This window comes from Bidens hawaiensis, unplaced genomic scaffold (assembly GCF_021521415.1).
Source record: "Bidens hawaiensis isolate Kalapana, Puna unplaced genomic scaffold, B.hawaiensis_p1.1 tig00000904_1, whole genome shotgun sequence".
NCBI classification, from domain to species: domain Eukaryota; kingdom Viridiplantae; phylum Streptophyta; class Magnoliopsida; order Asterales; family Asteraceae; genus Bidens; species Bidens hawaiensis.
The window spans coordinates 1,912,291-1,937,193 of NW_027491052.1; the positions used below are offsets into that span (position 1 = coordinate 1,912,291).

Genomic DNA, 24,903 nt, shown 5'->3' on the forward strand with positions numbered 1-24,903 from the left:
TGATTTGAATGATTTCAGTGTTTGGGTCATGTAATTGCCGACATTAGTCCTTCCCGATATGGTGTAGTGGTAGGAAGCTTGAATTTTTCAATGGAAACCCAAGTTCAATCCTCTCAACATTTTGGGAGGACATGAGTGGCTCAATATTATGTGGTCCTGACTCTATGAAATTACTACTTTTAACTTTAAATGTATATATTATTTATAAATACATATATTTTTTAAAGTATAAAAGACAAAATAATTAAAAATATATTTAAAATTCAGGTAAAGTTAAAATACAAAGGACAACAAAAATGAGAAGGGTGAGAAGAAATCTAATCCATTGATCTTAGATTTGAATGGTGGAGATTAATTTAAAAAAATAAATTGATGAGAACGACATAAAGGTAATAACTCACTTTTGTTGACTTTCTCTTTCCACATGTAATGCACATGTTAATTCCCCACCATTTTAAAACGTCCATAACTTTTTCATGCAACATTATTTTTTTAAAAAAAATTCACCATAATAACAAGCGCTTTTCATCTTTAATACGAGTACCATATTGTTATACAATAATAAAAAAAATAGTGGGTTTTTAAGTGGGTTTTTATATTGTGTTATTGGTTGTTTATTGTGTTTTTAAATTGGGTTTTCTATGTATTGTGTTATAGATTCTGGTCATTGTGTTATAAATTGGTACTCATACTAAAGATAAAAATTAAAACAAAGATTACGTCATTGTGTCTTTTGTTTGTCATTGTGTCTTTGTGATCAACATTTGTCTTTCTACTTATCATTGTGTTTTAGTCATTGTGTATTACGTTCATGTCATTGCGTAACATATAGTTTCCAATTTTCCATTGTGTTTTACGTTTCAGGTCATTGTGTTATATGTATTCACCATTGTGTTTTACGTTTCAGGTCATTGTGTTATATGTATTCATCATTGTCTTTTACGTTTCATGTAATTGTGTAATATGTGTTCATCATTGTGTTTTATGTATTAGATAATTTGTTGTTATTTTATCATTATATTTACGTATTATTATTACATAATCGTATTATTACCATTTAAAAAAAACCCAATGATGATTTGAAATACATAATGACGAAAAAACACAATGACAAACAGAAATACACAATGATGAAAAGACACAATGACGTAATTTTTTTTTAATTTTTTGTCACACCCCGGCTTAGGGCCTAGGCGTGTGACTCATAAGTTGGTACCTGTGTAGTAAATATATCAGAGTTGTAACGCGGAAGACTTATTAAATATCATTATATTTAAAAGATGGGATTTTAAAACACCCGTTAATTTGTACAAAAGTGTTTGGATAATAAACCGTGATTTACATTATTTTAATAATAAAACATCCATTGAGCCATCAGATCGTCTAACGGCTATTCATCATCTCCAAACACCTACTCTCCATTACTTGTAAAACAGTTATAAAAATACGTCAGCAACACATGCTGGTGAATACGCTGACACAAATTATTTTAATACTTAATTATCTCCTCGGGTATCTTATGACCCGGCCCATCGGGGCTTAGGAAACAACCAAGTTAAATTTACTATTATAAACATCCAGTTCTACTTGAAACCTCTTAGCGATACCGCAGCATCGAGGTCTTAGCAACTATCAATATACACGAGATAATCCCCTCTCGGACATTACTTAGGTCCGGCCCAACGTGGCGGAGGCATTAGCAAGTGTGGTGCGGTGTGCCCACCGTCTATCCACATATGTAAGGATCCAAACATACGTATACAATAGTCTGAGGGCCAGCGTTTACTTTTGTTTATAAAGTTTTAGGGAGAGTTAAGTGCCATTTTAGTACATGTGGTTTGTCCAATTACGCAGCTTTAGTACCGTCTTTGAATTTATTGCAAATGGGTACCTCACTTTTCTAAAACTTGCAATTTTAGTACTTTTTTCTAACCCCGTCTATTTTGTTCGTTAAGTCAGGGGCAAATTAGTAATTTCGATTATTTTATTTATTTCCTCTTTTAACTAAGTGCCATTTTCATACCTATGGTTTGTTCAATGACGCAACTTTAGTACATTTTTTTTTAATTTATGGCAACTAGATACTTTGATTAGTTTTGGATAGACAGACAAACCAAGAGAGGATTACATATTACAATTAAAAGATCATCTCTAACCCTAAATAAACAGATCAACACCCATCCGCGCACTCATTGATCATTCAAACCCTAACCATTGTTCATCTTCAAGTTCAATGAATTACGATATATTGTTTTGTCTATGTGATTCGTCAACCGTCATTTATCTGCAAGTTCTATCGATGTTATACTAAGAGGTGCGAAGTTGTGTGATTGTTATTTGGCTTGATCCTTCGATGTGTTAAAGAGCTACTATTATCATACCTGAACATTTGAAAAAATAAAAATCAATGCACATAAAGAAAATGCAAGAAAAATGGCTAAGATGAACTCGGATCTTGAGCTAATAAAAGTAAATTTACAATCAAGAACATGCTAAAAAATATGTTATACATTTCATGGTTGTTTTTCATCTTCTATCATGTATTTAGTTATCTTTTAATTGTAATATGTAATGCCTCTTTTGGTTGGTCTATCTATCCAAAACTAATCAAAGTATCAAGTTGCAATAAATTCAAAAAGAGGTGCTAAAGTTGCATAATTAAACAAACCACAGGTATGAAAATGACACTTAGCTCAAAAGAGAAAATAAATAAAGTAATCAAAATTACTAATTTACCCTTGACTTAACGGAAAAAATAGACAGGGTTAGAAAAAAGTACTAAAATTGCAAGTTTTAGAAAAGTGAGGTAGTCATTTGCAATAAATTCAAAGATGGTACTAAAGTTGCGTAATTGAACAAACCACAGGTATTAAAATGGCACTTAACTCTTTTAGGGATATACAATCCCATGCAAACATTTTAAGACTTGTTTTATAAACGTTGGACGTATTCACCTTTCTTCTTGTTTGGTTTTTCTCACTTGAGTTGTAGTCTTATTACCTCGAACCTATAGTATGAGAATAACGTTTTATAAGCACTAGATCAACGATCCAGCTTCAGACCTTTAGTCCGTTTGCATAACCTTTACCTTGACATTATCTCTTTATAAAATATAAGGAGCTCTAGTCCCTACTTTTGTTAATCATTTATAAACTACGTTTCTTCTTCATGAAGAAACGTACATTTCACATTTCTTTTATCATAAGAAATATTTATAAAATCTTTAGAATAGAGAAATAATTTTTCATTTATAATCTTGACTTATAAAAATCTATTTTCTCACTTTATTATATAATCAAGGTATGGGCTATATCCCCTACTAGGGTTTAAGCCATTTATAATATAATAATCGGGCAGAACCCCTACCTTGTATGGCTTATTATACGAAATGCCTATGCTCTACTTGGACCGCACTTCTACTTGGAGGAAAGTCGAGGAAAAAACTAGGTAGAGTTACGACACGCACTTCGAGACAAAACTTGTCGGGATATCGACATATCGGGGTTGTGGCACGACTATCGAGGTTATGTGTGTGAGATTTGAGGTGTGAGGGATGAATGAGAACTCCCCCATGGCTGCCCTATTTATAGCGGAAATGGTGCATCTTTGCGTATCGCGAAGTTGCACTAGCTTTAATGAGTCACCGCGTAGGCTTATCACGTGTCGCCACGTGTCACTACGGCCTGCCACGTGTCACCGTGTGGTGACACATGTCCCATGACGTGTCCTGCAACTTCGCGTATCGCGAAGATGCAACTTGGATTCTTCGCGACGCACGAAGATGCAAAACTTCAAATCTGTTCATTTTTGGTCCCTGATCTTTTGGTAACTTCATCATCCAAAAATACAAAGGCGGCTCTTGGCTATGCGAGCATGCGAAGTGCAAAGTGCGCCATCAAAGCACCACATTGCGCCCATCGCCCTTCACCCGAGCCCGTGCGCGTGCGCGTGCGCGTCGGGTGCTTCGCACCCTCTGCTAGGACTAGGGAGAGTGGTTAGCCACTTAAGAACATTATCATGGAAAGTTCTCTCCTTATAAAGTGCTTTATTTCTTTACCACTTTCCATGTGGGATGGAGTCTCCTTACTTCATTCCCTAACACAAGCTACTTCCATTTCTTTGTCTTATTTTACCATGAATATTTTTAGTCCATCATCTTTATTATTTGTCAAAATTGGACCATATTTTTCGTGATGTTACATCCTCCCCACCTTAGAATGAATCTCGTCCTCGAGATTCGCTAGAATAGATGTGGGTATTTTCTTCTCATCTCTGATTTTAGCTCCCAAGTAAACTCAGTTCCTCTTCGAGAATTCCATCGTATCTTAACTAACTTTAGCCATCGACGTTTAAGTTGCTTGACTTGGAAATCTTCAACTTATAGAGGTTGTTCTACAAATTTTAGATTTTCATTGACTTCAACATCTTTTAAAGGCATGGCTAAAGTTTCGTCAGTTAGACATTTACGTAAGTTAGAGACGTGGAATACATCGTGTATCCCTTTCATCTCTCTGGAAAACGTAAGCGATAAGTAACAGTACCGATTCGTTCTAGTACTTCAAATGGTCCCACGAAACGAGGACTTAACTTTCCTTTCTTGCCGAATCGTACGACTCCTTTCCACGGTGATACTTTTAGTAAGACCTTATCGCCTACTTGAAATTCCAACGGCTTATGGCGGGCGTCTGTATAGCTATTTTGTTGGTCTCTTGCCGTCTTAAGTCGTTCACGGATTTGTAACACTTTATCCGTGGTTTCTTGGACTACTTCGGGTCCAAATATTTGATTGCCAGTTTCGGACCAACATACAGGCGTTCTACATTTTCGTCCATACAAAGCTTCAAATGGTGCAGCCTGAATACTTGTGTGATAACTGTTGTTATACGAGAATTCCATTAGAGGAAGGTGATCATCCCAACATCCACCTAAATCGATCACATAAGCTCAAAGCATGTCCTCAAGCGTTTGAATTATTCTTTCGCTCTGCCCATCAGTTTGAGGATAATAAGCAGTGCTAAGATTCAACTTAGTTCCTAACGCTTGCTGGAAACTATTCCAGAAATGAGACGTAAATCTACTGTCTCGATCAAATATGATAGATAATGGCACACCATGTAATGCTACAATGTTGTTCACGTAAATCCGTGCCAATCTATCCATAGAATAAGATTCATTGATAGGTAAGAAATAAGCGGATTTAGTTACCCTATCAATGATAACCCAAATAGCATTGTGCTGTCGGGTAGTTTTAGGGAGTTTCGTAATGAAATCCATTGTTATCATCTCCCATTTCCATACAGGAAGTTCAGGTTGTTGAAGCAAACCTGAAGGTTTTTGATGCTCTGCCTTGACTTGTAAACAAGCTAAACATTTAGCAACGTACAAAGCAATATCCCTTTTCATCCCATTCCACCAGTAGTTTGGCTTAAGATTTTGATACATTTTATCACTACCGTGATGCATCATGTACTTTGATTTATGAGCTTCATTCATGATCCTTTCACACAAATCACCAATAATCGGTACCCAGATTCGGTTCCCAAGTCTGAGTATGTCGTCATCTCCTTTGACCAAAGAATCAATGGTGCCGTTACGATTTTCTTCTGAGATATGGTTTTCTTCAATCGCTTGTTTCTGAACTTTCTTCATTTGTTCAATTAGATCTATTTGTAGCTCTAATCTCAAAGCTCGAACTCTTTTGGGTTTCTCACGTTCTTTCTGGCTTAGTGCATCAGCTACCACATTTGCTTTTCCTTCATGATAGATGATTTCACAGTCATAATCATTTAAGGTTTCCATCCATCTTCTTTGACGCTTGTTAAGTTCTTTCTGATCAAAGATGTGCCTTAAACTCTTATGATCAGTGTAAACGATAAACTTGACTCCATAAGGATAGTGCCTCCATAATTTCAAGGCGAAAATTATGGCACCTAACTCAAGATCGTGAGTCGTATAATTCTTTTCGTGTACTTTTAATTGACGAGAAACATTTATTACTTTCTTTCTTTGCATTAGTACACAACCCAAACCTGAATGTGATGCATCACTAAATACAACGAAATCCTCTGTGCCCTTTGGCAAGGCCAGTATAGGTGCATTCGTAAGCTTTTGTTTAACTAAATCAAATGCTTCTTGTTGCTTGGTTCCTTATTCATACTTAACATTTTTCCTAGTTAACGAAGTTAAGGGAACTGCTATACGAGAGAAATTTTCGATGAATCTTCTATAATATCCAGCCAAACCTAAGAAACTTTGGACTTCGGTTGGCGATCTAGGAATCTCCCTTTTAGCTATTGCTTCAATCTTTGTAGGGTCTACTCGAATTCCATTTGCATTGATAACGTGGCCAAGAAATTGTACTTCATGCAGCCAGAACTCGCACTTGGAAAATTTAGCATACAACTTCTCGTTTCGGAGTATCTCAAGTAAGATCCTAAGATGGACCTTGTGATCTTCTTCTGATTTAGAGTAAATAAGTATGCCGTCGATGAATACGATTACAAATTTATCTAAATAAGGCTTACAAACTCTGTTAATCAAGTCCATAAAAGCGGCTGGGGCATTAGTGAGTCCAAATGGTATTACGGTGAACTCATAATGTCCATACCTCGTTCGAAAAGCTGTTTCCAGAATATCTTCTTCTTGAACTTTCAACTGATGGTATCCAGAACGTAAATCTATTTTCGAAAAGAAACTCGCTCCTTGCAATTGATCGAATAGGTCGTCAATTCTAGGTAGCGGATATCGATTCCTAATAGTTACTTTGTTCAAGGCTCTGTAATCAATACACATCCTCATGGAACCATCTTTCTTCTTGACGAATAATATCGGTGCTCCCCAAGGTGATGAACTTGGACGAATAAACCCTTTCTCTAACAACTCATCCAGTTGTTTCTTCAATTCCTTCATTTCCGTCGGAGCCAAACGATAAGGGGATTTGGCTATTGGAGCTGTTCCAGGCATTAAGTCTATTCTGAATTCGACTTCTCGATTAGGTTGGATTCCTGGAAGTTCATCTGGAAAGACGTCGGAAAATTCGGATACTATGGGTACGTCTTTTATTTCCTTCGGTTTTGATTCTTCCGTCACATAAGCCATAAATGCTAAACATCCTTGGTTTAAGCATTTGTTAGCTTTTATTATGGAGATTATGCTAACATGACCAGCGTCTTTGTCGCCCGCGATTTGAATTGTTTGCTTGTCAGGGGCTTGGAGTTTTATGGTTTTCTTATTGCAAATGATATGGGCATGGTTGTCGGATAACCAGTCCATACCTAGAACTACATCAAAACCCGCTAATGTCATGGGCAGTAATTGTACAGGAATGACATAGCCTGCCAACAAGATCATTCCATTTTCTAAGGTCTCGGAAATTTTAACTATCTCACCACTGGCCGTCTCGACCTTTATAGTTTTATTCAATTTCCTTAAAGGTTCGTTTAATAGACTACAAAACTTATAATCTATAAAACTTTGATTTGCACCAGAATCAAATAAAACTCTTGCGTAAACGTTATTAACTAAGAACGTACCGTTGATGGTTTCCGGTATGTTGGCGGCCTTCTGGGTGTCCAGTACAAAAACTCGAGCATCCCCCTTCTTTCCTTCGTTCTTGGTGCCGCTACCTCCAGCACTTCCAGCACCTCTACTACTAGCAACATTCTTTTAGGACATTCAAATCTAAGATGTCTCATTTCCTTGTAGTTGAAGCAAGTCATCGTGTTCTTCCAACAATCAGCAGTGGCATGCCCTGGCTTTTTGCATGTATCACAGATAGCAGATGTAGATACTGCGAACCGGCATTGACCCAGATGATGCCTCTTACAAATCTTGCACAATGGGCAGTTGGAATTAAAACCACCCCTCCTCCTATCCACATCCTTTCCCTTGAAACGGTTATTTCCTTTTCCCTTCTTTTCATTCGTTGTATATTCTTTCTTATCCTCTTCCTTGTTGCGGATCAGACCGTTCATCAAATAACCAGCCAACTCCATGGTGGATTCAGCCGTCTGCGGCAAATGAGACATCACCATGTCTCGTATTTCTCTCGGTAAACCCCATATGTAGTAGCGGGTTACCTTGCTTGATTCGGGTGTTACCAACTGGAGCACAAGTCTACAATACTCTTGGAACTTGGTATTATAGTCTCTCAGATTAGTCCCGACTACCTTGTGATTGAGAAACTTGGTTTGGATTAAGTCAGTCTCATGCATCGGACAGAAGTTTTGCAGAACCAGATCTTAAACTCTTCCCATGTCAACTGATACATGGTTTTTCTCCCTCTTGCCATCAACAGAGTGTTCCACCACTCTAAGGCTTCTCCTTTAAACATCTGTGTCATGTACTGAATCTTTTCCTCCTTAGTACATTTGCTTATTATGATAATTGATTCCATTTCTTCAAGCCATCTTATGGCTGCTATGGCACCCTTGTCACCATATAACTCTTTTGGCCCACAATTCTTAAAGCCCTTGAAAAAACAGCCTTTGATCCTCAACTTCTTTTTAAAGGTTCGGTGGAACTCTTCACCATTGGTCGATCCTTGATCACTTTCTTCCTTTTGAGGTGTGGGATTCGGACGACATTTGGATTTGACAGACTTACTGAGTTATCGGTTTTCACGTTGATGGACAGATTTTTCTTTCATGGCGAGTAATAAGGTATTCATGGCATTAATTATTTCTTGCATTTTGGTTATCAACTGCTCATGGTTTCCTTGAGCAGGCTCAGTTTTTGATTGGTTGCTTTTAGCGTTTAAGCTTCCTTATTTTAGGAGGGATTACTTTGTTTTGACATTCTGAAATTATAAGGAAATTGACTCATTACTAAGAGTTTTTATTCATAATACAACGAGAATATCTTACATCATCGACCACTTCTTACTACTATTGACTTAGAACAAACGATACTTAGCACAAGTACAACGAACTTATTAGAGGAACAAACGGTACTACTACAACGGAACGGGAAACAAACGGTGCAACTACAATGGAGCGGGATTCTTAATCCTTCATGTATTTTTTGATCATCTTTTTCAACTTACTACACTTGTGTAGTAACTTCTTTTCCACCTTCTTCTTGCTACTCTCCGTAGCCATCTTCTTTCGCAACTCATCGGTTTCATGAAGCGCCCGATCAAGATGCTCTTCTTGCGACTGAGGGATGAAACTTGGGTATCCGTATTGAGGCGGTGGATCACGATACCCCATCATGACTATGTCATAGTGGTTCCTTGGATACGGTGGTGGTGGACTGGATTCAACTGGCATGTTATGAAAAGCTTTCGTAGCCTCTCCTTGCTGCCTGATCTCCTCTGCTTGTTCTGAGATGGTAGGAACAATACCAATGTAGGGTGGAAAACCATCTGTAAGTGCTTGGACATACGGATCTTGCGGATCATAATGAGGGGACAGGTGAAACAACGGTTGTTGACAGCCCATACTCGGTGGACAGTCACATCCTGGGTGGTTTTGCACCTCATGGCTTTTCTCATCAATGCTCATCTCTTTTGGAGATTCCTCTTCTGGATCTTCTTCTTTTGATTCTTCTTCCTCTGATTCCTCTTCTACCTCAGGATCTTCTTCTGGTTCAACTTCTATATTACCTTTATTTACATCAACCTGAATGGTCACCTTTTCGAGAGGTTGCATCACTCTCATCTTGGGTTTCCTTGATGGATCTGAAACAGAATCATTAGGAGAATCTGTGGGGTTATAAGCTGGAGTTCTTGTATATCTTGGGTCGGAATATATCTGCATCCAACTTGGGGTATTATCCTTAGGATTAGACTTAGCTGGCTCATCAACTTGCATTTTATCGGAAGGATGATTCTCCGGGGTTGGTGGGTCACTTGGTATGTTGATAGGCATTTGCTCTGTGACTGAGAAGTGAGTGGGTTGGCTTCCATATGGTACCACTGGTATGACGGGCCTGTCTTGGTTGAATAAGTCAGTGTAGTAGTCATCACTTTCACCGTCGAGAGGAATAATGGGTTCCGGACAGCCTGCCTGCCTCATTTCTTCATAGAAGGATTCCATCATCTTTTTGAATGTCGACATCTATAAGGATTAGAAAAATAAGGGATAGGAAAGAATACCAACCTATCTTATCCCTATATATAATAAATTATTGAAACTTATCTTTGATCAAAGCTTAGGTATACTTATATACCTAATTTGATAAGATCGATGGCTCTGATACCAACACTTGTCACACTCTGGCTTAGGGCCTAGGCGTGTGACTCATAAGTTGGTACCTGTTTTGTAAACATATCAGAGTTGTAAAGCGGAAGACTTAATAAAATATTATTATATTTAAAAGACGGGATTTTAAAACACCCGTTAATTTGTACAAAAGTGTTTGGATAATAAACCGTGATTTACATTATTTTAATAATAAAACATCAATTGAGCCATCAGATCGTCTAACGGCTATTCATCATCTCCAAACACCTACTCTCCATTACCTGTAAAACAGTTATAAAAATACGTCAGCAACACATGCTGGTGAATACGCTGACACAAAATATTTTAATACTTAATTATCCCCTCGGGTATCTTATGACCCGGCCCATCGTGGCTTAGGAAACAACCAAGTTAAATTTACTATTATAAACATCCAGTTCTACTTGAAACCTCTCAGCGATACCGCAGCATCGAGGTCTTAGCAAGTATCAATATACACGAGATAATCCCCTCTCGGACATTACTTAGGTCCGGCCTAACGTGGCGGAGGCATTAGCAAGTGTGGTGCGGTGTGCCCACCGTCTATCCACATATATAAGGATCCAAACAAACGTATACAATAGCCTGAGCGCCAGTAATTACTTTTGTTTATAAAGTTTTAGGGATATACAATCCCATGCAAACATTTTAAGACTTGTTTTATAAACGTTGGACGTATTCACCTTTCTTCTTGTTTGTTTTTTCTCACTTGAGTTGTATAGTCTTGTTACCTCGAACCTATACTACGAGAATAACGTTTTATAAGCACTAGATCAACGGTCCAGCTTCAGACCTTTAGTCCGTTTGCATAACCTTTACCTTGACATTATCTCTTTATAAAATATGAGGAGCTCTAGTCCCTACTTTTGTTAATCATTTATAAACTACGTTTCTTCTTCATGAAGAAACGTACATTTCACATTTCTTTTGTCATAAAAAATATTTATAAAATCTTTATAATAGAGAAATAATATTTCATTTATAATCTTGACTTATAAAAATCTATTTTCTCACTTTATTATATAATCAAGGTATGAGCTATATCCCCGACTAGGGTCTAAACCATTTATAATATAATAATCGGCCTGAACCCCTACCTTATATGGCTTATTATACGAAATGCATATGCTCTACTTGGACCGCACTTCTACTTGGAGGAAAGTCGAGGAGGCAACTAGGTAGAGTTACGGCACGCACTTCGAGAAAAACTTGTCGAGATATTGTCATATCGGGGTTGTGGCACGACTATCGAGATTATGTGTGTGAGATTTGAAATGTGAGGGATGAATGAGAAATCCCCCATGGCTGCCCTATTTATAGCGGAAATGGTGCATCAAAGCGCCACATTGTGCCCATCGCCCTTCACCCGAGCCCGTGCTCATCGGGTGCGAAGCACCCTCCGCTAGGACTAGGGAGAGTGGTTAGCCCTTTAAGAACATTATCATGAAAAGTTCTCTCCTTATAAAGTGCTTTATTTTCTTTACCACTTTCCATGTGAGATGGAGTCTCCTTACTTCATTTCCTAACACAAGCTACTTCCATTTGTTTTGTCTTATTTTACCTATTATTTATACCATGAATATTTTTAGTCCATCATCTTTATTATTTGTCAAAATTGGACCATATTTTTCGTGATGTTACATTTTTATATAACAAAGTCGTACTCATATTAAAGATAAAAAACGCTTGTTATTATGGTGAAATTTTAAAAAAAAAATAATGTTGCATGAAAAAGTTATGAACGCTTTAAAATGATTGGGGAATTGACATATGACTTGCATGTGGAGAGAGAAAATATGTACTATTACTTTTATATTCTTTTACCTTTGGTCCCCAATTGACACATGTCAATCAACTATGGCTTCACACACTTTTTATTTTTGTTGGCCTTTGTAGAATAACTCAACTCTTAAAGTTCAATTAGAAATAGTGACAATACACAAACAACTAATTCGTATCTGACGTCTAGTGGCAAAATCAAATTAAATCGCATCATAATTATCGTTTCTACTCATAAGCTTTTTAGATATCAAAGTTTATGATTAAGTGATAGCTATGCGTATGAAAAACTAATTAATTATATCTAGTTAACATTAGAACCGTAATTTATAATTTATGTTCTCCATAAAATATATTATGCAAACTTTGTTACAAATTTTTATAAATAGCATAACCAACGTTTATTATTCTGCTGGCTTTAGAGACCGTGTAACATACGGGATGATTCAAATTATAAAATTACAAGTAAAACCAATAATTACATAACGTATATGAAAAAATGTATTACATCTATGCTTTTATCTATATTATATGTACATAAATTGATTTTGTTTTTTTAAATGAATTTAATAAAAAAATGCATGTGCAAAAGACGTACCCGAAAACGCTCATTCTATTGAAAATTTTATTCTCAGTATCACATATATATATATATATATATATATATATATATATATATGTATGTATATATATATGTATTGAAAGAATTTTGGTTATGGGCCAATTTCAGGAAGAAGACTTCTCATACAATAGTAGTTTTGATCACTCAGCCTAAATACAGATTGTACGTTACCTTTGGTGATATAATTATCAATTTACCAACCATAAAAGGTAATGAGGACATTAAATTGTAACCATGGATATTCTTCAAGAACTATGTTTTTTTTGAGCTACACCATAAAAAAGATTTTGATAAGTTTTAGGGGCTTCTCGACTTTGCCATAATGACAATATAAAAAATAACATGCTAACCCATTCAACTTTGTGAATATTTTGCTTCATTTGAGCATAGTTTTGCATGACATGCTTCCCATATAGCATTCTGATCATCATTGAAGGAAAAGTTAATGCTGACACAAATATTTCAAATTTGATAAAAGTTAGAATCATTGATAAACTTGAGGGTGGCATGACGGAAGTGTTCGCTGTTGTTAAGGGTCGTTTTATCTCTAGAGTGATCCTGACAAGTATTCCGGCAGTTGGATTCCTAGTAGGCTCTAGTGTCCTGAACTAACCAGCTGTAAGTTGCGTTTATTTTTTGCTTGCAGGCTACTCAAATGGATAACAGCTCATAACGGCTAATATGACTAATTCTCACCTGGATTTCGAAGGACTAGTTGAAGCACACATGGGAAAGAAGAATAAGTCCATCAACGATCACAAGAGCTAGGGTTCCCGGATTAGTCGGACTTTTAATTATTTTCACCTTGTATATAAAGAGGCTTGATGAAACGATATAGGACACATTCAAAATACTCACAACACTCACTATTGTATTCTAGTCATCGTTATCATCAAAGTTCTCGAGCTATAATCTTTGTTCGTCATTAACAAATTGAGGCAAGGGATAATTTCCCCTCCCGAGTTTTTTTCCCGAAGATCCTCACCAGGATCAAAGGTGTTTCCTCGCTACATCGCTTGCCTACCATTTACTTTTACCCCAATTGTTCACCATTTATTTGAAGAACAGACTACCTCACTCATTGAATTTGTTAACGAAATTGCTTCGACAATTTTTGACCAAAACAGTTTGGCGCACACCGATGGGCAAGTGGTGTTTTTCATCTTCAAATCCATACTTAAATTCGTTTTAAACCATTACCTTGCAAAACTTTTCTAAAAATGACATTTCAATCCAAGCCTACCTCTTCTTCCATGCCGTCCGTAACTTTCGGAGTTTCTCAACTACTTCCTCCTCAACCTGCTGCCCAGAGAAAGACGACCAACACCGGCATTAACATCTCAGGATCTGGAGGTTCAAGTGGCATTCCTGCTCCAACAACAAGGCCTCCCACTAGCATGCAAACTCAAGGATCAGGATCTTCCAACAAGAGACTTGTTCTCATGTTTAACAATATGAAATATTTGTTATTTTAATGCAGATGAAGGAGCACATGGAAACTCAAAAGGAAACTAACAATTACGTCGTGAGGGAACTCTGAGATACCTGAGCGAAAGGAAATAAACCGGTGGAGGATTCCTTCACTTCATTGCAGCCAAGAGCATTGAATTTCGAGGAGTCAGGATCTCTGGGAAATCGCTACAATGATTTCCTACCCATGCAACCAGCAATAGGAACACGTGATTCTGTTCAGGATACAAGAGCCGCTACCTCTAGGGATTTTAGCATTGTTTCGGGATCAATAGCCAGGAATCCGATGCTGGTAAATTTAATAAAAATCTTAATATGTCCGTGACTAATGTTGAAACTTCATAGGATACCGGTATGAGTCCAATGATGTAGAAAGAGTTACAAAACTCAAAGAATTGATCTCCAATGTCCCTGGGATGGTTCAACCAATTCTCGAAGTAGCTTCGAGCAGTCACAGGATCTCGAGATTCGTGCACCCCATATGCGACGCCGAGATCCCGGAGAGATTCCAAACTCCCAATATGAAGCTGTACGATGGAACTACGGATCCTGAGGAGCATGTCGCCCAATACCATGAGAGGATGGAGATCAACGCTATACCGTAGGATCTTAAGGAAGATTACTTGTGCAAAGGATTTGGTTCAACCTTAACTGGAGTAGGCTTGAAATGGCTCCTAAGTGTGCCTCCCTTCTCTATTCAATCTTTTTCTCATTTGGTTAATTTATTTAAAATAATCAGTTTTCTTGTAGCATAAGCTTCGAAAGATTAACCAGTGATTAGTATAGGGTGACCCAAAGCAGTAATGAATCTCTCGGGGACTATGCCAGCAAATTCAGCACAGAGGCCTTGGAGATCCCTAACCTTGATATAGCAACGACAGTGCAAGCCTTTAAGATGGGACTCAAGAAAGATAGCTCTTTCTATGAGGATCTGGTTATGAATCTTTGCAGGAACCTAGACGAAGCAAGGAATAGGGCCTTGAGGTTCATTTAGACTGGAGAAAGATAAGATGATTCAGCAAGGCTGGACGATTCCGGTAGTTACAACCATCCAAACAGGAAGTCAGTATCCTCATCATCCAAACCATATAGATCCAAACCGTATTCCAGAAATGACATGGTCAATATGCTGGATGACGATGAGGATGATGAAAGTCATCCTAATTTAAATAATTATTGTTTTCCAGTTGATATCCTTGGACTGATGTATGCTATGCAGGATCTTGGTGAAAAAGCGAGATGGCCCCGCAAGAACGAGAAAAATGCTACTTGGAAAGACAAATCCAAGTGGTGTGCTTTTCATGAAGATTTTGGCCACATACGGAAGATTGCATTGCTTTAAGAAGGGAAATCAGCTATTTGCTCAGCAAAGATCACTTAAAGGAATTGCTAGGAAAGAAGAGCATGACTCAAGATCCCGAGAAAGCTCCTAAAATGGCGGAATCCCCACCCAAGGGCCAGAATCGTGAATGTTATTTCAGGTGGCTCGGATATATGCGAAACATCTTATTTGGCAGCCAAAAAGAATGCTAAGGTGGCTAAAGCAGAAAAGACAGAAGGGCCAACCAAGACGATGATCATGCCCAAAGTACTAGGAGTCCTGTTTGATGATGATGACTGGGATAATGTTCAGGATCCTCATCATGAAGGTTTGGTTACCACCCTCTATATTGCTAATTGTTTTGAACCCAGGATTCTGGTGGATAATGGAAGTTCAGTAAATATCATCCACCTGGAGACATTGAAGCGAATGAATATCCCATAATCTGAAATTATAATGAAATCCTCAGTCTTGGTGGGATTCAGTGGTGAAAAAAAAGCACCATGTGAGAAATTAAACTACCTGTCTACATCGAGGGTGGCAATTCAATTCAAAAGTTTTGTGTTATTGATGCACTAACCTCTTTTAATATTATCTTAGAAAGGCCCTGAACACATGACAAGAAAGTGGTTCCTTCAACTTTTCACCAGTGCATCAAGATGCCGACACCTTAGGAAATTGTTAACATTCAAAGTGATCAACAAGAAGCAAAAGACTGCTACACCTCGTCAATGAAACCAACAACGAAGCAAACCTAGGCATAGAAATCAAAGAACAAAACACATCATGTCTTGGAAGTGACTGAGCAGGAAGTAAAAGAAGTACAACTTAGAGGATCGGGATCTCGACATCAAAGTGTTAATAGGGACCGGGATTCCCAAAGATATCAAAGAGTAGTTGATCAAGTTCTTCAAAAGCAAAATCTCCACCTTCGCATGGAAGCCATGAGGATATGACAGGTACTTCTAAAGATGTTATTACCCACAAGTTAGGTTTGGAAAAAAATTTCAGACCTATCCAGCAGAAGAGAAGGAAGTTCGCACCGGAAAGGAATGCCATTATCCAAGAGGAAGTTGAAAGATTGTTGAAAGCATGAATGACCAGGGAGGTAAATTTCCCGAGATGGCCGGCTAACGTGGTGGTAGCGCAGAAGAAGAATGGACATTAGATTCTAATGTTCATGGATGCCTCTTCGGGATTCTAGCAGATCCAAACGAATTTCAAGTCACCAGCTATCTAACCCGCCCAAACCGTATACAAAACAAACTCGAAAACGTTAAGGGCTGTAAAGGACAATAACAAACACTTCAAGGAGGCAAAACACATTTCCCCAATAACTAACGGCGTTAACATGTTTCTACTGTCACCGGAAGCCATTAACGACGATAAAGCTAAACCAAACCCATAAAAATCCTCCATTAGATTGACACCATAATGAGTTTATGCTTTCACTCGGCACTTAAACCCTTCTCACTCTCCACCCAGTTCGACTTCAATCGTTGGAACCCTAATTTCACAACTGGGTTATCTATCCAAACTTACAACAATAATAATCGTCAGCGTCGGTTTTATCCGTCAGTTAGGGTTTTAGAGCAAGGAACCGGAGTTTTATCACCCGCTGATGACGTCACGGAAGGGACCCAGTTGCCGGATGCCGACGACGGCGTGGTTGAAGACGCCGGAATTGCTCCGGCGAAGAAGTTTGTGAAGAAGAGAGTAAGTGATGGTGAGGAGGATGGAGAGAATAATAATAATCGGTTCAAGCTGCGAAACGGAAGAGAGGTTTGCAATATTATTAATAATTTATAATTTATTATCGGTTTATGTTTGTAAACTGTTTGTTTAAAATATTGACTCATTCGGTTAAGTGTTTGTGTTCGTTTATAGGCAGGCGTAGGCAAACTTATATCTTTCTTTGTTTGTTAAAAAAGGGAACTTTACATTTATATCTATCTGGGTGTGTTGAGAATTGATCACATGACATGAATGCAAAACGGGCTAGAACTGATCACTTCTTGACTTTATAGTATGTATCTTTAAATTTGGGTTCAGAAAGGAAGGTGGTTTTTGATTAACTATGCTCTTTTGCCGACTTTTGGGGCTATAGAGTAAGGGTGTTCTTTAACTATTGTAACCTTCGGCTGGTTTGAGATGTATGTGGTTTGCTGCTTTAATGTTGGGTGAATTTGGGTCAGAACGGGTTCGGGTCAATATGAGTTTTGAGCAAAATGAGTTCAGGTTAAAGCGGGTAATTTAAAACGGGTTCTGACAAAGAAGTAGCCAGGTTGAAATGAGCCGTTTTAGAAACAATTACCAAAATAGGTCCACCCATTATGTTTTGTATGGTGGGGTGGTGTCAATGGGTGGTGCTAACTCATTTGGATCTTTTTAAGTTAACAAGCTTTTCTATTAGTTACCCGTTTTGACCCGTTGGCTTATTTAGGTAGACGTGAATTGATTGGTTGACTTATTTGGAATATGAATTTATGTATATGTGTTATATTCATGAACCATTTCTTATCATTTTAAAAGTTGTAGTACAAGCTAATGAATTTAAAAATAACTGCCATAACTGAACTGCCAAATTGCTAAAAGCGGCCGGTTCAGTTGACCCACCCAACTCGTCTGGTTTGGTTTGCCATTTTCCAAAACCGTAGCTAGTGGTTTGGCCCACAACTTTCATCATGATCTGGCTCTACTTGGCGTTAATTAGTTTTAAATTATTGAACGTTAATTAACGTTATTATCAGGTTTTTGAAGAGAAAGCCTACCTTGTAGGTGTTGCACGTAATGATTTAACTGAGGAGTTATTCACCATTGATGAGTCACTCAAAGAACTGGCCCAGTTAGCCGACACTGCTGGACTCATGGTTGTTGATTCCACTTATCAAAAGTCAGTAACATTTGGCTTTAATGACTATTTTATTATGTCGGCGTATGTATGTCCATATCATATGACAGTTTTTTAATATATGACGCAGATTATCTACTCCAAACCCAAAGACATATATCGGATCCGGCAAGGTTGCAGAAATTAAAGCTGCAATTAATGCTCACGGTGTCGAAACTGTAATATTTGACGATGAACTCTCTCCAGGGTTAGTGATCATGCCAGCGGGCAAAACTCTTTCCTTGAATCCATATTATTCGACTAAATAGCTATATTTGATTAAAAGTGCAGTCAGTTACGAAACTTGGAAAAGGCGTTTGGTGGAAATGTTAGAGTGTGTGATCGTACTGCTCTCATTCTTGATATATTTGATCAGCGAGCAGCAACGCGTGAAGCTTCTCTACAGGTAATAATATAATTTAATTTAGTGAAAACTATTCTTTAAACTAACTAATAAATATTGTATTATAAGTTTTTTTTATCTAAATTAATATTCAGGTTGCATTGGCGCAAATGGAGTACCAGTTACCAAGACTAACAAAAATGTGGACGCATCTTGAACGTCAATCAGGAGGACAAGTCAAAGGTATGGGAGAGAAACAAATTGAAGTGGATAAACGTATTTTACGCACTCAAGTAAGGAATATTCCTTTTTACAATATTAGTAAATATAAATTGTTTTTTAGTTTGACATGATTTTTTTAACAGATTGGTGTTCTTAGAAAAGATTTGGAGTCTGTTAGAAAGCATAGGAAGCAATATCGTACAAGGCGTCTTTCGGTACCCGTGCCAGTTGTGTCACTGGTAAGAACCAAAAACTAAAATCCAATTCCGTAGTTTTATTCTTTTTTGTTTTTTATTTTTTAATTACGTGACACGTTTTGTTTATTAATATAGGTTGGGTACACGAATGCCGGAAAGAGTACACTTTTGAATCGGTTGACCGGGGCCGATGTTCTCGCTGAAGATCGGTTGTTTGCAACACTCGATCCGACCACCCGGAGGGTACAGGTTGGTAATTTATTGCATTTCTATTTTTCATATGATATATTTATAAAGTGATTAGTTGTAGTGTTAAGGTTTATTTCCAATATTTGTTAATGCGTAGATGAAGAACGGAAAGGAGTTTCTGCTTACCGACACTGTTGGGTTTATTCAAAAGCTACCAACAACTCTAGTGAGTTTTAACTTTTTTGTTTTTGTTAGATTATATTAATCTCTTAATATTTAATTTCAAAATATATTCACTTTAGGTTGCTGCATTTCGAGCAACACTCGAGGAAATAGCAGAGTCGTCTCTTTTGGTGCACGTGATAGATATAAGGTCGGTAATCACCACATCAATTATTATTTATGTTTTTATTATAAAAAACATGTATTGTATTATGAATTATACTCAAGTATTATTATTTATTGCAGTCATCCACTGGCGGAACAGCAGATTGAGGCGGTAGAAAAGGTTTTATCAGAACTAGATGCTTCTTCGATTCCCAAATTGATGGTGTGGAATAAGGTGAATTCTAGCTGAATATTCTTTTTATCTTTTATTTTTTTTATATATATTTTTTTTCCAATTAATTATCGAAGATCTAGATGCTAAGAATATGTTTTGAAACAGGTGGATAAGGCTAGCAATCCGAAAGAATTAAAATTAAAAGCTAAGGATCTAGAAGATACAATTTGCATATCAGCTCTAACAGGCAGTGGTTTGGATGAGTTCTGTAGCGCAGTACAGGAGAAACTGAAGGTGTTGACTTTATTAAACTTGACTTTTTTCTCGGTTATGATATTGTATATTTAAGTTTCTGAATATAATGTGTGTGTATGTTAACAGGATAGTATGGTATGGGTGGAAGCTTTGGTTCCATTTGATAAAGGAGAACTTTTAAGCACCATACATCAAGTCGGTATGGTTGAACGGACTGTGAGTGTGCGTGCATTACGTTTAAACATTTTTTTAAAAAGCTATTTCCGGCATATAAATATTTTTCTTGAAATTATTTTTTTTAGGAATACACAGAGAACGGGACATTAATTAGAGGGCATGTTCCTCTTCGTTACGCGAGGCTTTTGACACCAATGAGACAAACGTGTGTATCGCTATCTCCAGATTCTTTGGAAGACGGTGTGTTGTTATAAAGCTACTTAAAACAGTAATATGTATTGCAGAGAGAGCCTTGAAGAGTTGAAGACGATCTGTATATATATACCTTGGCTTGTGTAAACCAACGGTTTCTTTCGGTAATCCCATGCTTTGACTTTTGACTTTGTAGCTTTCTTTCGTGTATAGTGTTGACATTTGTCATCATGAAGTTACATTGTATCATTATGTTGTATTAATTATTTAGAAATGATTGAAGCTTAAATGCATTATGGAATTTGTAACTAGTTTATGATAGTATCATCGCTGACTGTACTTGTAGACTAGTACTACAAAGACGGGTCAATACTATAGAGTATAGGCCCGTCTGTGATTTGGTGATCAGGCTTTTTCGCTAGTGGGCCTGGCCCAAAATACCAATGTGGCCCAAACTGTGCAGTTAAAAAGGCGGTTTGATCGCGTCAAATGCCTACGGAAATGAGGTGAAATAGCCAAGTCAGTCCAAAATGAAAGCACAATCTTGGCTCATATTAAAGTTGTCTTGTGGCCACAGGTGAATATTAAAAGTTGCTCGTTATAGTTGAATGCGAAAAACATCTCTTGTTCAAAATGAATTTTTTGGGTGTCTTGTGGCCTAGAGATGCAAATATCTGACATGGTATGGACTAGCCATTAAATTTGTAGGTTTGAGTTTGGTCTAAATGTGTACAACTTGGTTTCGTGCCGAACCTAAACAGGCCGACCTAGAGGTTTCGCATATTGATGGTTTTATAGTTTAATTGTATTTATTATGTATACATTTGTATTTTTCGTATAAATTTGTAATATTAGAGTATTACTATGCAAATAAAGCAGAACAAAATATAATTTCAAGTTAAACAGGTCGGGTTCGTGTTACCCTGTAAAACTCATGTTGTGTTTGGGTACATGTGTCTGACAAGATTTTCAGTTTCGTGTTATACTTTCAGATTCACTGGTTCACCCAATCAATCTACAAACCACAACCCATTTATCACCCACGTACATATTCCGGTCTAGGGGGGAGTTAATAGGCTAACCATAAAGTGTGAGAGGCGAAAATATGATGCTTGAGCATATGGTCGCCTAAAGGTTCTTGACGTGAACTGACTTGCAATTGCAGGAAGTATTGAGGATGAATGACGGGCCGAAAGAGATTTTAGGCTTTTTAATATTTAGCAAACAAGTGTTAACCTTATAACCACATTGCAAAGATCGAAAAATTCATATTTTAATACATGAAGATTCTAGCGAAAACGAATTAGTCGTTGGTCAAACAAGACCGAGTTCCCCAAGTTCCTAACAACTCGTTTTTGACTACTCAAAACACATCATAGACTTGGTCCAGGAGATTCAGTTATTGTGGTACCTTGTACTGATGTAAAAACAAGATGTTGATCACCTACTCCATCATTGTTTAACAGATTATGTCAATGATGATGACATATTAACACAGGATGCACATGCATGTGTGTTCTGTATAGCAGGTACAATGTTAACCAAAACCACTTCCCAATCAGGAGGATTTGGTAACAATAGTGGTTGGTTTCTGCAACCAAGAGTAACCTCTTTGTGTTTAGGAATAGAGGAAACTAGCATTGTAAACGAGCCAGAACTTGGCTATGCTTGAGCTCAGGTCGTTTAACTTACATGAGCTTTAGCTCGAGCTTGGCCAGTTATATTCATTAATTAACTTATATACATTTCAATACATTTTATATATATCTACAATTAAAATAAATTATATATAACATAATATATATGATTTAGTTATTTATTTATTATCTTTATATATATTATAGAAATATATTAAATGAAAATTATATGCATATTGGATTCACTAAGTAATTTAAGTAAAGCTTAGGCTCGTTTATTAAACAAGGTTAGTTTAGGTTCGAACTCGTTTAAGCTTGGCTTAGGAGGAGCAACCTTTCCGTCCAGGGGTGTAAACGAGCCAAACTGTTCGTGTGCTACTGGACCCATTTGCTTATTTATTTAGTGGTTGGTTTCTTCACATGATCCACCTCTATATATATCTCCCCATGTTTCATGCAATCATATCACAAAAACTTACACATCAATGGCTTCTTTCAAACTTATGAATGCTATTCTCACACTTGTAGCTCTACTCTCATCCTCCACTTTCTGCTCGGCTTACCCAGGCTTCAGTTTCGGGTGGGGTCATGGTGGTGGTGCAACCCGCCCTAGTGGCGGTCTAAGGTTTTCGGGACTCTCCCCAGGTTTCTACAGTCAATCCTGCCCACAAGCGAACGAGATTATCATGTCGGTACTTAAAACCGCAATCTCCAAGGACCCAAGAATGGCTGCTTCTTTGCTCAGGCTTCATTTTCATGACTGCTTTGTTCAGGTTAAGTAGTTTTTAATCTTGTATTACTTTCTAAATATGTTTTTATCGCGATATACTCTATAAAGTTTATGATCTTTCAGGGATGTGATGCATCGGTGCTATTGGATGATCATCCAACATTTGCAAGCGAAAAGAAATCGGGCCCGAACAAGAACTCTCTTCGCGGGTTTGAAGTGATTGATCAAATCAAGGCTAAACTCGAACAAGCATGTCCTGAGACGGTTTCTTGTGCAGACATTCTTGCCCTTGCGGCTCGTGGCTCCACTGTTCTGGTAGGCACTAGGGAACATATAGTACCCTTTTCGTTTCAAGTATTAACTAACTTAATTTAACTGTCAAAAATGTACCAGAGTGGTGGACCGAATTGGGAATTACCGTTAGGAAGACGGGACTCAAAGAAAGCAAGTCTTAATGGGTCGAACAACAACATTCCTCCACCAAATTCGACAATTCAAAATCTTGTAAAGTTTTTTAAACGTCAAGGCCTTAATGAAGTTGATCTAGTCTCACTTTCTGGTTAGTTAGTTCTTTATTTATAAGTAATGCGCTAGCATGGGTCGGTGTTTTGGGCTCAAAACGAATACGCTTTTATCGGTTTTCAGTATTCTTGATGGATTCGGTTCAGTTTGGTTATTGGTTTACCATTTAGGATTCAACAAATAAAGATTTTGAGATTGAAACTTTGGAGTTTGTACCTAAATATTTTTATTAGTTAAACGAGAATTCATTATTATACATTTGTATATAACGTTTTTTTGGCTACACAATTTATTACTTTCTTATAAACCACTTAAAGTGGTTGTTCTGGTTCCAATCGGTTCGGTTTTGGTTGTTACGAAGGCCGAAAAATCGCTTTTAGAAAACATAGAAAGAAGCCCATACGTCGGTTAATCCGGTTCTCTTTTCATACCGTGTGGTTCACGGCATAAAATCCATATTTTTGCAGGCGCTCATACATTAGGGATGGCACGATGCACAACGTTTAAACAACGACTATACAACCAAAATGGCAACAACCAGCCCGACTCAACTCTAGAAAGAAGCTACTACCATGACTTAAAAGCCGTATGCCCAAAAACCGGAGGTGACAATAACATTTCACCACTGGACCTTGCATCACCCGTAACATTTGACAACACGTATTTCAAGCTCATTATGTCGGGGAAAGGTCTTCTTACTTCGGACCAAGTGCTTTTGTCGGGTAATCTTGGAAAACCTATGCAGTTAGTGAAGGATTTTGCTGATGATCGCACGCTTTTCTTTAACCATTTTGCGCGGTCTATGGTTAAAATGGGGAATATCCGCCCGCTTACGGGTAACAAAGGTGAAGTGAGGAAGAATTGTAGAAGGGTTAACTAATGATATGAATATCCAGATGTTGTGCTTGTTTATGATTAAAATTTAAAAGGAACTAATGGGCTGCTGTTGAACTAGTATGTAATCTGTTAACTCATGATAATATGAACTATTTTATTAGTTATTAAGTCAAATTGGTTTGTTATGGGTGAAAAATATGTCACGATTTAAAATTAAGAGGCCCGCCGATCATGAAACAAAAAATACATATTGAAATTGGTCATTAAAGAAATACATTTGTGAAGGCAGGCCACCCTCTCTTTCTCTCTCTCTCTCTCTCTCTCACATACATCATTAGCATAATACACATTATATATTTTAATAGGGTATGTGAAAGTTTTGCATTGTGAAAGAAAGTGGACGTTTTTTAAAAACAAATTGGAATCAAATGTGACACCGATGAGACGGTTTGTGAATGTCCAACATCATAGGTGTTCTAAGACTATGATAGTGTAGGATGATGGAGGCACTGCCACCATGCCAAGTCACCTCCAACAAATGTTGCTGACACCACTACACCATAGCTAAATAGGGGCGCCAAGAGCTTCTCTGCCATGCCCTTAAACGGGCATGAGTGTTGAAGGCAAGATGGAGTTCACTACTTAACCAATCACCAACTCTTTCTTTTTTTTCTTTTATTTTATATTTTAGTGAACCACTAAAAAGTACAAACTTATGAAATGTGGGTTCATGGCTGACCGGGGGCACGTGCAAAGCGTACCACCGTGCAGGGCCTGTTCTTTCTGAGGGTGAAA

At 37.5% G+C, this 24,903-nt stretch overlaps 2 protein-coding genes across 3 annotated transcripts; both read left to right on the forward strand.

Annotated features, from left to right (window-relative positions):
• The first annotated feature begins 16,843 nt into the window (after positions 1 to 16,843).
• On the forward strand, positions 16,844 to 20,670 carry LOC143546478 (uncharacterized). 2 transcript variants are annotated; one of them, XM_077038143.1, is made up of 13 exons: positions 16,844 to 17,197; positions 18,166 to 18,308; positions 18,397 to 18,513; positions 18,597 to 18,711; positions 18,804 to 18,941; positions 19,014 to 19,109; positions 19,203 to 19,316; positions 19,414 to 19,482; positions 19,559 to 19,629; positions 19,725 to 19,818; positions 19,924 to 20,052; positions 20,140 to 20,229; positions 20,316 to 20,670. In XM_077038143.1, exons 1-13 carry the CDS (start codon positions 16,850 to 16,852, stop codon positions 20,442 to 20,444), a joined length of 1,653 nt encoding a protein of 550 aa, XP_076894258.1. In that variant the 5' UTR covers positions 16,844 to 16,849; the 3' UTR covers positions 20,445 to 20,670. The 2 variants fall into 2 exon arrangements, with proteins under 2 accessions (XP_076894258.1, XP_076894266.1); XM_077038151.1 differs by having other exon boundaries at positions 17,101 to 17,197; positions 18,194 to 18,308.
• A 1,788-nt stretch (positions 20,671 to 22,458) lies between these two features.
• On the forward strand, positions 22,459 to 24,158 carry LOC143546496 (peroxidase 9-like). Its single transcript, XM_077038159.1, has 4 exons — positions 22,459 to 22,792; positions 22,873 to 23,064; positions 23,143 to 23,308; positions 23,739 to 24,158. The coding sequence occupies exons 1-4, from the start codon at positions 22,505 to 22,507 to the stop codon at positions 24,149 to 24,151; spliced, it is 1,059 nt and encodes a 352-aa protein (XP_076894274.1). The 5' UTR covers positions 22,459 to 22,504; the 3' UTR covers positions 24,152 to 24,158.
• Positions 24,159 to 24,903: the final 745 nt, after the last annotated feature.

What these genes read in the sequence shown, in the direction of transcription:
- LOC143546478 (XM_077038143.1), top strand. Translation starts at nt 16,850, where the DNA reads ATGAGTTTATGCTTTCACTCGGCACTTAAACCCTTCTCACTCTCCACC. An exon ending in GACGATGAACTCTCTCCAGG is followed by an intron (nt 18,514 to 18,596) that starts GTTAGTGATCAT and finishes TTAAAAGTGCAG; the next exon opens with TCAGTTACGAAACTTGGAAA. An exon ending in TCGGTATGGTTGAACGGACT is followed by an intron (nt 20,230 to 20,315) that starts GTGAGTGTGCGT and finishes TATTTTTTTTAG; the next exon opens with GAATACACAGAGAACGGGAC.
- LOC143546496 (XM_077038159.1), top strand. Translation starts at nt 22,505, where the DNA reads ATGGCTTCTTTCAAACTTATGAATGCTATTCTCACACTTGTAGCTCTA. An exon ending in TTCATGACTGCTTTGTTCAG is followed by an intron (nt 22,793 to 22,872) that starts GTTAAGTAGTTT and finishes ATGATCTTTCAG; the next exon opens with GGATGTGATGCATCGGTGCT. An exon ending in TGATCTAGTCTCACTTTCTG is followed by an intron (nt 23,309 to 23,738) that starts GTTAGTTAGTTC and finishes ATATTTTTGCAG; the next exon opens with GCGCTCATACATTAGGGATG.